At 41.8% G+C, this 13,735-nt stretch overlaps 2 protein-coding genes across 3 annotated transcripts; one reads left to right on the top strand and one right to left on the bottom strand.

Moving 5' to 3' along the window:
* Positions 1-1,233: 1,233 nt before the first annotated feature.
* On the top strand, positions 1,234-5,103 carry psph (phosphoserine phosphatase). 2 transcript variants are annotated; one of them, XM_035154388.2, is made up of 6 exons: positions 1,234-1,381; positions 2,841-2,984; positions 3,082-3,216; positions 3,955-4,100; positions 4,303-4,451; positions 4,574-5,103. In XM_035154388.2, exons 2-6 carry the CDS (start codon positions 2,845-2,847, stop codon positions 4,682-4,684), a joined length of 681 nt encoding a protein of 226 aa, XP_035010279.1. In that variant the 5' UTR covers positions 1,234-1,381; positions 2,841-2,844; the 3' UTR covers positions 4,685-5,103. The 2 variants fall into 2 exon arrangements, with proteins under 2 accessions (XP_035010279.1, XP_035010281.1); XM_035154390.2 differs by lacking the exon at positions 1,234-1,381 and adding an exon at positions 1,388-1,524.
* On the bottom strand, positions 5,104-13,502 carry nipsnap2 (nipsnap homolog 2). Its single transcript, XM_035154387.2, has 10 exons — positions 13,346-13,502; positions 12,617-12,756; positions 12,491-12,536; positions 12,018-12,112; positions 11,216-11,286; positions 10,997-11,137; positions 9,751-9,782; positions 7,999-8,093; positions 7,677-7,760; positions 5,104-6,147 (listed from the first exon to the last, which is right to left on the bottom strand). Exons 1-10 carry the CDS (start codon positions 13,435-13,437, stop codon positions 6,083-6,085), a joined length of 861 nt encoding a protein of 286 aa, XP_035010278.1. The 5' UTR covers positions 13,438-13,502; the 3' UTR covers positions 5,104-6,082.
* Between the last annotated feature and the right edge of the window lie 233 nt (positions 13,503-13,735).

Below are 13,735 nucleotides of genomic sequence, written 5' to 3' on the forward strand. Positions count from 1 at the left end.
ATCACTGATAATCTGTTATTAACTGTTGTCTAGTTGTTATTTTCCACTTCTGAAAGAAATGATATGGCCTTTTTGCAATAAGAGAATATGAATGAAACATAGAATAAAACCATTTAAGACGCAAAAATAACACAAAAAATATTATAATTTCAACTGTAAAAGGTGAATGTTCCCATTTTAAATCATTGGTGAAACCCTCAACATCAGCTGGAAACTAAAATAACTGGAAATCTACTTTAAAAAGAATGTATTGTAATGATACCAGATAAGAGTAACACTGCTGAGGCACAAACCCTGTTATTAACATCCCGCTCAGGTGATCTGATCACAAGAGCACAAGAATGTTCCCTCATTGCCACAGACTTGGTCCCAGACCAACTCCTGACATGGTCTCCATGAGCAGATCATCTGCTCATGGACCAGGGTTAGGGTTAGGGTTAAAGACACTTCGAGGACACACTCTGAGATCTGCAGCAGATCTCAGAGTGTGTCCTCGAAGTGTCTTTGTTGTGTTCACACGACATGTATTTAGAGCTGTGCTGTTGTGGTGGAGTCACTCGGGGTAGTGGTAAAAACCAGATTAGAAAAGGGTGTGGGAAGCTTTCTGTTGGCAACACAAATGTGGTTCTGGGCCACAATGAAGGAGCGGCCACTTAGCTGACATCATCTGGCATGCTACAGTTTATTAATAATACAACAATGATAATAATAATAATAATAATATTAATCTTTATACCTTTAGCACAAATCTAAACACAAAACACTTTTTTAAACAATCAACACCAGTTCAAAATCAGGCATTAAAAGGCATTAAAAGGCATTAAAAGGCCTACTTTTATAATAGGTTTTAAGCAACAGGTAACTGGCAAATCTAATCTCCGTAGGCAAGGAATGAACCAAATGTATTAAAAGTGTAATATAATTTTTTCAATCTTTTGAAAATTAGATGAGACCATTTTGGACCCCCTCTAAATCGAGATGGTACATCTCAAGATGGTTTATCCTCTATGGTTTGTCCCATGACAATACATTTTTTACTAAATGGACACCCCCCTCCCTACCCATGACGCACTTGTTCATCTGCACACAGAGCGGGGAAGTGAACGACAATTTAGTTCCTCGTTCGAAGTGACGTCGTCGGAGCTGCTCCCCTGTGATTGGCAGATGTTGACACCGAATAACCACTTATTGAACATTATGAAGATGAATGAATGAATGAATGGACTGTTCCTGTTGTCATGGAGCCGGGGCAGCGGGTAGTGGGCGGTCCCACGGCAGCGGCTCTGTGATTGGTCAGCGCCCGGTGAGTCCATTGAATGCGGAGTGGTCGGTGAATCCTGCTGCAGCTGCTGTTTCTGCCGGATCGACTCTGCTCTTCCCGGTAGGTAACAGCGGGAAACCGGGGGATATTGTACCGTAAAGACATCCGGTGTGTTAGTGTGACGCTGCGGAGTGTTTCCTGACGCTCGACAGGGAAAGAGAAAGTGTTTAAAGCGGCTGGAAGCAGAACAGGACACGGTGCAGGTAACGGTCGTATGTTCACGCTAACTTTACACAGGCTTCTCCTGCATCTGGAGGTTAATATAACACACAGATGCACTTGGTTTAATCACCGGGATCCACCGTTTCTTCACGGGTGGTCTGCGGGGGCCCGGGTCCAGTGCACCGCGGTGCGCATCGGGTGATGCAACACGGGCAGAGGATGTCCATCACCCTCTTGTATGGTTTGTTTATGCAGCCTGCTGCTTTATGTAACGTTATTTAGTCACACATCACCGGGCCCGGGACACGTGTTTGATCCCGGGATCACACACTGTCGGTATTTCACCCAATGGACGAGTTTGCTGCGCCACTGGATTGAAGACATCCACTGCGCACAGGACATTAGTTACACAACAAAGTCCAGCAGCAGCAGCAGCAGCCGGGGAAAGAAAAACCACAGAGCTCCTCCTCACCTCTGCAGCTTTAGAGATCATGACTTTTAGATTATCCCTCAGGTGATTATCCCTCGGGTGACTTCCCAACGCTGCCACATCATAATGTTTTTATCTAGAGATAATCATTTAAAATGCATTCAAAGTTTTGTCCAACAAACTTTTGTGCAGAGCTCAGAGAAATGAAGGTGTTTCATACTGTCAAAAAGTACAAAATATAAGTAGTAGTAGCAGCAGTCAAATTGTTGAAATTAGAAAACTGGTCAAATAAAATAAAACTCTGTTTTGCAATGTTAAAGAAAGTGAAATCCGATCTGTCCCTGCTAAAAATGTATACAAAAGAAATACTCAAATAATACAAATAATTATAGACAGAAGTATAAATAAATGTAATTCTACAAAGAATGATTTTGATAATTACTAGTCTAACTCTGATGAAGACATAACCGTCAACATTAGCTGGAAAATGTTATAGCAAGAGACCTTCTCCAGCCAATATTCACAATTCGCAGTTCCCTCATAGGGCTTAACAATCTGTACATGGTGTGGCATCCTCAGTCCTTAACCCTCCACTAGGCTGAATGCAGAAACCTCAGGGAGAGTGACGTGAGAGGGATCCCTCTCCAAGGACGGACAGAAGTGCAATAGTAGTTGCGTGTGCCGGAGCACATCAACAAAATAAAACAATGTTTAAAACATTCATGAGGAAACAATGTCTGACGTGAATTGAGAGGTGTCAGTGTTTTATGCTTTTATTTAAAAAGAAAATGAAAAGTGTAAACTTGAAATACCAAAACAATATTCCTTTTGAAAACAGAAACCTATGCTGGCAGACCCGTAAATCCAGTTGAACTGCTGCTGCTGTTTTTGAGTGTTTTTCAGATATACATTTTGTTTTCCTCCCAGCAAGATGACGTCAATTTCCCAAACGAAGGAACTGTTCAGGAGAGCAGATGCTGTGTGTTTCGATGTGGACAGCACAGTCATCAAAGAGGAGGGCATCGATGAACTCGCCAAATTCTGTGGTGTTGGGGATGCCGTCACTGAGATGTATGTACAGAAATGTTGTCAACGTTCCTCGTCTTCACTTGATATTACTGCGTTGGTTCTGGATGTGAAGCCATCCTGTGTTACGCTCACATTTCAGGACTCGGAAAGCTATGGGCGGCTCATTGACGTTTAAAACGGCCCTGACTGAGCGTCTCTCCATCATCCGATGTTCCAGAGAGCAAGTGAACAAGCTGATAACAGATCACCCACCTCAGCTCACACCAGGTATCAGGTGAGTGTGTCACAATTGTTCTTTATTTTTAAGTAATGTCAGTCAGTCAGTGGGCTTTGTATTCCACTGAAATACTGGTATGTGCATACAACATGCATGGCAGTGTTTCCCATGTGTTTATCATTACAAGCCTTTCCTGTCTCCACAAAGCTGTCCAAGTACTCACCCTGACTGGAAAATGTGTGCAAGCACGGTTTATTCACAAACCTGCTCAGCCACAGTTTATAGTTGAGGCTTCTTGGCCAAAATCATAGACTTTATATAAAGATACACGACGCACCTCCACTTCCTCCTTCTATACAGAAACAAAGCAAAATGTCCCAGATACAAACGCCGCCGTCTTGTGCCGATGACGTGTTCTGGAGCCAGAGTCTGAAGTAGCGATCGGCGTATGGCGCAGCGGTGTCGATACATGCAGTCGACCAATCAACAACGTTTCACCTCGTTTTTATAGCATCAAATAACTCATTGAATCTTACAGGAAAAATGTGCACTTGCAGCCACCAGGCGGTGATAGAAACACTTTGATTTCACTTTTGGCCAGTCGTCATGTCGTCTGTCTGTATGTGCAGTCTATGGTCTAAATGAGGTTTCCAATTGTCTGCAACCCCAAAATAAAAATATTTTAAAAAACCTTGCCACTTATTCACACTGGTTCAGCGGAATCAACTGTAACGAGACAGTTGCATGCATGTGTCCAATTTGATTGATGCGAAATGTCCATTTGTGTTTATCCAGGGAGCTGGTGGACGATCTGCACCAGCGCAACATAAAGGTGTTCCTCATTTCAGGCGGATTCCGCTGCATCGTTGAACATGTGGCCACTCAGCTCAACATTCCTCTGCAGCACGTCTATGCAAACAGGCTCAAGTTCTACTTTAACGGTATATTTGACTTTTCTCCCTTTTTACTGGAGTGGACCAGTGTATTTTTTTAACAAGTGTAGGAAACAAATCAGTGCTCGCTCTATGAATGAAATAACGAGGCTTGATGATATCAAAAACAGACTTTTCCTTCATCTCAAGTGTCTCTTGTCATCTTGTTCTTGGACGTCAACCTCTACTTGTGCATCCTGTGTGTTTACAGGAGAGTATGCTGGTTTTGATGAGAGTCAGCCCACAGCTGAGAGCGGTGGAAAGGGGAAGGTCATCAGCCTGCTGAAGGAACAGTACGGCTTCAAGACTGTGGTGATGATCGGAGATGGAGTCACTGATCTTGAGGCCTGCCCTCCTGCTGTAAGTGCTGTTCAAGTGTGCACACGTAAATCTTTGACATGTTGTTTATGTGTATTTTTGAAACAATCCGAGCATTTTGGGAGTGGCAGTGTGATCACAATATTATTTCCCTCTGCCCTCAGAGTGCATTTATTGGATTTGGCGGGAACGTCACCAGGCCGCAGGTGAAGGAGAGGTGTTCGTGGTACGTGACCAGTTTCGGGGAGCTCCTCAAAGAACTGGAGAAGATTTAAAGATGCGAAAATGAACTGTTATTCATTTTAACATTTCATATTTGCATATCTGATGGTTTTATCCAGTGCACAAAGTTCCTTAGACTCTCAATAGATTTTTTTATAATAAATGGATATGTTTACATCAGTGAGACCAGTTTTACCTTCATGGAGATATTGCCTTATTGATTTTTATACTAGGAGATACTACAAGAATAACCAAACACTGTGTGTGTGGTAGGTTACGAAGAAGACTTTAGTGTTTTGCACTTTTTGCATCAAAGCCTTTAGTTAAGCTAATACAACTCCTGTACATTATGTCAATGTGCAATGAGCGTTAGAAGTGTTTTAATTATGTATGGATACTAAGAGCTGTAACCAGGCATGTCTATGAGTGTGGTGACGTCAGTCCCGTTAAAGAAAAACATGCTGTCAAAGAATTGAATTGGTTTGAATTTATTTAATCTGTGTCGGCGTTGCTCTCCTTCCCTCTACACTGTTCCCTATGAACCAAAAACACAAGGAAAACATGCTTCCTTTCAGTTCAATAAAACTTTGATATCACAGTTTGCAGCAACTTGACTGGCCCCTCGGCCACTGATAGATAATGTTTGTTGTCAGGATTTATTATACACGATAAATATTTTGCCTCATGACAACATGTTGAGATTAAAAACAGGTTTTAAAACCAGGCATGCGGTCGTCTCAAGAAAGAAAAGTGGGAGCCATAGTTACAAACACAGCATCATGAAACAACAATATAACCATGATGGGGAACTTAGGAACATCCAGAAAAAGCAACTGAAAGGTGTTTGATGTATAATAGACCTCAGTTTTACATTTTATACATCATATCACCTTAAACCATTTCCATGGATATACAGAGGTTTTCTCCCACTTCTCCCAAGAGCATGGCTTACATGGAAGTGCCCCTTCCACAGCACACTGATAATATAAGAATTCCAAATTTACATTAAATAAATAAACGGCCACTGCATCATGCAGTGAGCTTCAGCAGCGCCATCTGGTCTCCCACACCAGACAGCTGCTCGCCTTCAAGTAACTTTGGTTGGTTCTAAACTTAGATGAGCTCTTTGTGGACCAGTTCTAATGTGGCACGAGACGTCGGACATAACCATCAGGAGGTTTAATTCAATTTACTTATTCTGCTCCAGAGCCGAAAGAAAAGAAGCTGTGCGCGGTCATGTGCTGTTAAATGGTTTGGGGCGTTTTTTTAATTTTCAAATATAGGGCAGGCATTGTCGCTTCCTTTGACCTGGTGACATCTTGAAGTAAAAGGGAAGGGATGTTATCTGGCAGCACTGACAGGAGGGAGACAACCGTGATAGTGAAGCTCTGGATGGGTGTTGACATTCGAAAGGGTGCCACTTGTTTTCAGCTTCCAGCTCGCTGGTCATTTCACTGCAACGGAGAAGCCTTTGTCGGGATCATAATCCTGGAATCCATGTGCTGAATGAGCGGAACTGGAGAAACGTGGAACACAAATGATTTAGTCTATTGGATATTGATCAGGTTCAGCAGGGTAGAACAGAGACTAAAATTCAGTATGTTAGTCTAGACCAGGGGTATTCAACTAAAATTTAAAGAGGTCCAGTTAGAGAAAATTTCTTGAAGCAAAGGTCTGGAAGATCATAATGTCTAACTATTTAGTGTGATATATATTTAGGTAGCCTAGTAGTTCTATCAACATCTGCATGTACTAAATACCTAACTGTCAAATCAAATGAATTCAGTACGATTCAAAAACTTTTTGACAATATTTATTGTCACGTAACATAGAACTGAACATATATGTATGATTGCAGATATGTACAATGTTCTCTCATTAACTAAATAAAAGTAGGGCTGCATTTCAAAATAAGAGAAAATAAATAAAATGTGAAAATTGTGCATGTTCAAATAAAGGGCTTAACTTCAGAAAAATAAAATAAAGGGAGCAAAAGCTTGAATTTCCCTTTTTCTGTTTCACATCTTGACTCAAAAGTCTCAACCAATTTTACAGATAATAAATCTCAACACATCTTAACAATTGAACAGTTTTAGAATCACTTTCTTCCCTCTTATATCCCACTCCCCCACTTTGTTCGTCTGTTCTCTCCCTTTCTCCGTCTCACTCCTGTTTCTCCACTTTCTCCGTCTCACTCCTGTTTCTCCACTTTCTCCGTCTCACTCCTGTTTCTCTCACTTTCTCCGTCTCACTCCTGTTTCTCCACTTTCTCCGTCTCACTCCTGTTTCTCACTTTCTCCGTCTCACTCCTGTTTCTCCACTTTCTACGTCTCACTCCTGTTTCTCCACTTTCTCCGTCTCACTCCTGTTTCTCCACTTTCTCCGTCTCACTCCTTTTCTCTCCCTTTCTCTGTCTCACTCCTCTGTTCTCTCCCTTTCTCCGTCTCACTCCTGTTTCTCTCCTTTCTCCTTCTCCTGTTTCTCCCTTTCTCCGTCTCACTCCTGTTTCTCCTTTCTCCGTCTCACCCTGTTTCTCCCTTTCTCCGTCTCACTCCTCTGTTTCTCTCCCTTTCTCCGTCTCACTCCTCTGTATCTCTCCCTTTGTTTTCTCTACCTGTATCTCTATCTTCCTTTTTCTTTCTACCGTCTTTTCATGTGTAACTTGCCTCTAGCTCTCTCATCTGTCTGCACTGTAGAGTCGCAATGTTTACCGCCTGGAATGCACAGACTTGATTGGCTGAGTAGTATCACGTGGGCTGGCTTAACTCGCATGCAATTGGTCTGTGCGTTTCTCATCCGCTAAACCACTACCGTAAAGACTACAAACGCTGCACTGCTTACAAATAGAAGCGCCCCGTCAGGTTTTAAATCATAACCTTCTGTTTTGGCTGTAGGTCCGGGTCCGTACGGGACGGCTTCTGGGTCCGGACCCGGACCGCGGTCCGCCTGTTAGTGACCTCTGGTCTAGACAAATGACTTGCACACCTAAAATAACAAGTTTTCATCACCACTTTGTGTTCGAAACAGGATTTTACTTCCTCTCACCTGTGTAATACACCACCTCGTCCCAGCCCTCCTGCTGCCAGGCACAGTTCCTCGTGTTTTCTCTGGACTGAAGATCTTTGTAGGCTGAGGTCAACAAATCACACATGTTTTGTTATTACAGTAATGATTATTTCCATTATTTCCTAATATGATTAAAAGATTAATCATTCACAATATAACACATTTTGCTGGAGAGTGGGTGGCAGCAGAATTTACATATATACACAGGGAGACATTAATAACTAATTGGGAATAAGGATTGTTGATTGTCACTTTTATCCTTGACACTATCATTCTGCATAAAGCTGGTATTTGACCGTACCCCATAGGTGATGAACCATGTAGAGGTTCCCGATCTGAGAGAAAAACCCTCCCACAGCTTCACTGTTGTGCTGGCGGTATCCAATGGCCCGGGCCCTGCACACAAGAACAACTCCAGTTAAGACCCAGGCCAAAAACACCAAGGCTTCATCTGGGAAAACACAACCTGCCACCAAACATAAGATACTTGACCAGTCTTCAAACCAGGATTTCAACATCATGTCTGAATTTACTCTGGACTGTTTTTAACTTACACAAGTGGATTCAGTTGGTTTTTGTTAACGTAAGACAGACGACAATTCTGCGCCAAAGCTGTGATTATACATCCGATCATAAGATGTGATCACATAACTCACTGTATGTATGTTTATGGAGCTTTACACTGGACATGTGTGAAATGAACAGACTGGGGTGAGGGGGGGTGTTTAAAATCCATTCAGTTTCTACCCAAAGCAAACAGGCACTTATTAAATCATAATCACTGTTTGGATATGAAACTATACAGCTTCAGTACTTCAACTATACAGCCTCAGCCTCACTAATTACATTGAAATTGCCTTTAGTTGATTTACTGGTATTAACTCCATGACGACAGAGGTTTGTTAAAATAAAGCTTGGTTAAAGTAAACATAAACAAAACCAGAAAAGATGGAAGAATAAGGATACACTTGAGGAACAAGTTAACATTCATTTCAAGTTTTTTATCAAACACATTTTTCCCCTATGAATATTTGTCTGTTAGTTAGCAGAATTACAAAAATAAATTCTAGGCAGATTACCATGAAAACTTGGTGGAACGATGAGACCTGGGCCAAGAAAGATTCATGGGTCTTTAATGAAAATAATCTGACACCTTTGAGGGACTGATATTTATGAGTGTGTGAAGTAAAAGAAAAATCTGGATCTAGTGAATTTAAATGTGGCTTCATAAGGGGACTGTTGAGCAACATGAATCCTCAAAGCAGAAAAGATGATTGATAAATAGATAAATTGATGCACATGATGGTTGGGAATCACCACAAATCTGTTAACTGGAAAAAGACAGAAGATTTTAAAGAACAAGTTCCAGTAACTTCAAAGGCCTTTGTAGCAGACAAAAACACTTGGATTTAATCCACCACAGTCTGTTACGCCTTAAAAGAAACTGGTCAGACCACTACAAAGCTAACAGAAAAAAAAGCTGTTGAAACGTACAATATGTGCACAGAGCTCACGTCTTCATTTTAATCAATTACAATCAACTGAGTTGCACAAACTGATAAATGTTGACCTGTTGGCTCGGTCAGACCTGGAGTTTCAGATTCATTATCAACAACAATTATGGACACACACTGGTCGTCTAAAGCAATGGATCCCAAACTAGGAGCTGCCACATTAGTCAAAAAGATAAAATAATAGTTGATTAAGATAAAACGATGCTAATTTCAGTCACAGCATCACAGGGCATAGCAGTCGTAGTCATAGCATCGGCTGCAGCAGGTTGATTTATAGCACAACAGGACACATTACAACATTAGCACAGAGGTACTTTATTATGCAAGCTAGCTTAAGGCAATACCTGCTGGTAACCCCTGGTCTATATATTATTACACTTCAACTGAATCTTTGTTAGAGAGCGTGACATTACAGCTGTAAATAGGTTCCTCTCTGAGGAATAGATCTTATTAACGACAGTGTGATGAGGAAGGTTTCGTGGGGTGCAACTCTTCTGTAACTACATTTCAGTGAATGAAATGAATCCAGGCTAACTTACCAGTAATTACCCCACTCGATCATGGTTCCTGGCTGCAGGGGAGAAAACAGGATTCTTCATTATAATTAACAACATGTAGAATTCAAGGTTTTGCAAACTACAACTAGATATCACACGTTCGTCTTCTTCCCACGGTTAACGTAATGGTACAAATGAACGGTAAACTCATAGTCCAGGTATTTTTGTCTTCAATAACTCTCTCATGCTTAAGACAACAAATGGCGTCTCTCTGATGCAATGTCAGTACGTGATGAGGGATAACAGCTTACATTCATCACATGTCGCAAGCAGCGCTGATCTACACAGTTTTGTCTTTCGGATTAGAAAGAACGACTTAATCTGCAGCTGGAGGAGTGTGTATCATGCAGTGTGCATGAGTAAGAATCATGTGCCGCTGGATTACCAGTTCCAACAGAGGACAAGAGATGATATAAATTGTTTATATAAATTCTCAAGTGACCCAGTTGAAAATAGCGCATGTCTTGTAACTGCTGAAGACACAGAATCAATCCATGTCATATAGTATGTTTGAGAGGGTGGAGGTAATTTAGAGAGTCACAACAGTAAAGCATGTGACCGGGAGAGCTTCGGTTTTTAAGTGGGAACATGTGAGTGAGGTAAGTGAAAGAGTAATGTTCTCCTTTTCTGCAACCACTGCTGGGCAGGTGACCTTTAGCCTTGAGGCCCCATCTCGTGCAGTGAAGCTGCTCAGAAGTGAGAAAAACATCTGAACCAGCAGTCTAAGCATAGAAGATAGAGGGTGTTGTGTGTTGTTGAAAGGCATTTGAGATTTTTGGCTTACATGGATAAAACTGGAATACTCATATGGGTGTAGCAACTTATACTGAGTTAATCGTTCTTTATTTTTAAGTTTAATAAGTGTTTGGATTTGTCAGAAAGTATACGAAAGCACGCACATCCAAACTAGATAAGTACTCGGTGCTTAACAGAAGCCAGGAAAACATAGAGGACGGGGAAAATGTCCACACACCAGTTGATGCTCCCACAAACTATTGAGACATTTACGGGCACAGGTTCTTCTTAATAATAATAATAAAAATACTCAAAATGTTACCTGGGGGATAACTAAAGGTCTCTGGGACCATCAGCTGGTGAGCGGATATTTCTTGACTTCATAGCCAAGGAATGTACCAAGTCAGACATAACACATGACTTAGTTCATAAATCTGTCGCTGTCATCAACAGCACTGCCAATGATAAGATTAACCCAGACTACAACACTCACCCTGAGCTGGTACGACCTGAGCTCATAGATGTTGGGGCCCTCTCTGGGTACAGGCTCATTCCAGAAGCTGAACTCCAACAGGAGCTGGTTCCTGCGAGACAACAGCATCTTACCCCGCTCCTTCCTGTACGCTGTGAACTTCTGCCAATGGATGGACACCAATCAATAAGCTTTACTTCAAATCCTGGCTGTACGACTAAAGAATTAGGGAGACTTTACCTCGTTCTGTCTGAGCTTGTTCATCACCTCTGTCAGAGCTGGGTATCCTCCTCTGTAACGCCACAGATGAACTGTGGAAATAAAATATACCATAGATCCAAAATCACAATAACTAGAGAAAAACATATTGATAAAACCCAACTGATTATCAACAGGATCTGATAAGGCAACATGAAATTGACAAGAACTGTACTTTAGTCTGAACAGGTTATCTTAGGAAGGAAGGAAGGAAGGAAGGAAGTTATGTTTCTGTCTGTTTGTCAGTTAGATTGTTAGCAGGGTTATACAAAAACTACTCAACTAATTTCCATGACAATTTGTGGAGGGGGGGCCCATGACCCCAGGAGGAACCCGTAAACTTTTGGTGCGGATCCCGATCAGGAGAGTGATCCAGGATTTTCTCTTTTCTCTTTGTGTAACATTGTGACATTTTTGTTGATCTCTCAGAGATTAATTCATGGATCATGATGAAAAGAATCAGACATGTTTAGGGGACTGATATTTATGAGTGTGTGCAATTTGGTGCAGATCAAAATAATCTGCTCTACTGAGTGCCATTCTAGTTTTTCATGGACTTGAGTTGATCAAACAGCCCAAACACCAACCGGACCTGTTCAACAACAAGAATCAGAAATACTGACTTTGGAAAACAGCTCATATAAGCTTGATAGCTTCTATAGGGTTTTAGCGGATTTAAGCTATTTTTTGGTATACCTGCACGAGGACAGATGTGTTGCATCTAGCATGCCCAGCTCTGTTGTACTGCAGATGTGTGTATGTGTGGTTATAATAGTAATCCTACCAGCCTGATCCTGTTCTCCATACCAGGTATTCCAGGTTCCCACCAGCTCACAGGGGTAGTACTTATCAGCATGGATGGAGGGCAACACTTCCTCACTGTGATGACAGACAAGTTAATTTAACAGCACTCGAATCAAATGGTAAAATATCTGCATTCAAGTCTCCTGAGGTAGTAATTTTCAAATCCAAATGACAATCACAGTTTTCCTGTTAGTAGTGTTTCAAGTCCCACGTTTGTCCCTAAGTACAACTCAGCAGCCTCCAGGCATCTTAGCTATGGGCACAGTTGGTCTGTGAAGGTCTGATCACCTCACAGGAATAGACTGCTCTCTACTATTTATACACAACACTGTACTTATGTTGTCCTGGTCTCATACTACTACTACTACTTCTAAATCTGTCGGCACATCTTCTGCTGAACTACAGGGTATAAACAGAATACTGATTCAGACATTAATATGAAATAACGCTCACCAGAGTTTGTTGTATGCGTCCAGGCACTCTGGCTTCACATTGTGGACTGAAAAAGAACGTAGACATTAGGAAAAACAATCTCATTTTCATCGTGGTTTGATTCCAACAGCAGAAAAGGCAACTTACACTGAATTTTGTAGAGGTTACTCTCCTCATTTTTGGTCAGCAGGTTGGCGTGTGCATCTTTCCTCGGATCGACTTTCCTCACGAACAGAGATTTAAACCAGCTGTCCTGTCCGCTCCTGCTGTCTGACGCCGAGAAGCCCCTGCAAACACACACAAGTAGTGTGTCATTATGTTATACAATAACTCTGGTGGCCGAATCTCCATCTTTGATAGCAGATGCAACATCTTTAAATGGTGCTTTATTGGTTATAAACACTGTAACAGTGCAGGTTTACAGCTGCTGGGTGGAAACAGAGTCTGGTTTTGACACGTCAGCTCCTCTAGTGCGCACAATACAAACACAATTGTGCTAATGTAAGTGAAACACAGCAGCTAACAGTATGAAACACAGCGTGGTGTATTTATAGCATCTAACAGAGGACACACACACACGAGAAAAACACGTTATTACATTGACCTTGAGCCCCGGAGCTGCTCAGAGACAAAAGGTGACAGAGACTTGTGTTGTTTCGTCTCCACCTGCAAACACATGTGGGGTCGATGTGAAATGTTCCTGAACAAACAACGTTTCAGTGTGAAGTTACAGCTGAAGGCCACTGAGGTCTGGCTAACAGATAACAACAGATAACACACACTAGCTTCCCCGCAGCCAATTCGCACACCCACTAATAAACACACACACACACCCACAGATAAACAGTGAACCCTGCACACTGACGACCGCCCCACCTGCTCCACAGGACGAGCTGACCGGCCGGGCGGGCCCTGCCTGCGGCCCGGGACAAACCTCCGCGGACTCTCTGAAGGACTCCGGTCGCCATCTTCCCCCGTTAATAAACAGGAAGGACGCTGTTCTCATGCCCGTCCAGCAGGTGGTGCTGCAGCCCCGCAGCGCTCACAGCTGAACACCAGGAAGTGTTGTTGTTTTTATCTAGTGACGATGTGGAAAATACACAGATAATAAAAAACACTTCATTTATTTACCGAAATTATTCACTTAAATAATCCAATTAAATTATTTACTTAATTTTTCACTTAATTCACTTAAATCATTTACTTAATTTTTCACTTAACTCACTTAAATAATGAACTTAAAAAAAAATGTTGCAGTCTTTATTT

The sequence above is a fragment of the Hippoglossus stenolepis genome, chromosome 4, assembly GCF_022539355.2.
Source record: "Hippoglossus stenolepis isolate QCI-W04-F060 chromosome 4, HSTE1.2, whole genome shotgun sequence".
Classification (NCBI taxonomy): Eukaryota; Metazoa; Chordata; class Actinopteri; order Pleuronectiformes; family Pleuronectidae; genus Hippoglossus; species Hippoglossus stenolepis.

Coding starts and splice junctions, on each gene's coding strand:
- psph (XM_035154388.2), top strand. CDS start 2,845: ATGACGTCAATTTCCCAAACGAAGGAACTGTTCAGGAGAGCAGATGCT. Junction 3,217..3,954: donor CAGCTCACACCAGGTATCAG/GTGAGTGTGTCA, acceptor GTGTTTATCCAG/GGAGCTGGTGGACGATCTGC. Junction 4,101..4,302: donor GCTCAAGTTCTACTTTAACG/GTATATTTGACT, acceptor GTGTGTTTACAG/GAGAGTATGCTGGTTTTGAT.
- nipsnap2 (XM_035154387.2), bottom strand. CDS start 13,437: ATGGCGACCGGAGTCCTTCAGAGAGTCCGCGGAGGTTTGTCCCGGGCC. Junction 11,138..11,215: donor ACAAGCTCAGACAGAACGAG/GTAAAGTCTCCC, acceptor ATCCATTGGCAG/AAGTTCACAGCGTACAGGAA. Junction 9,783..10,996: donor TCAGGTCGTACCAGCTCAGG/GTGAGTGTTGTA, acceptor TCTCCCCTGCAG/CCAGGAACCATGATCGAGTG.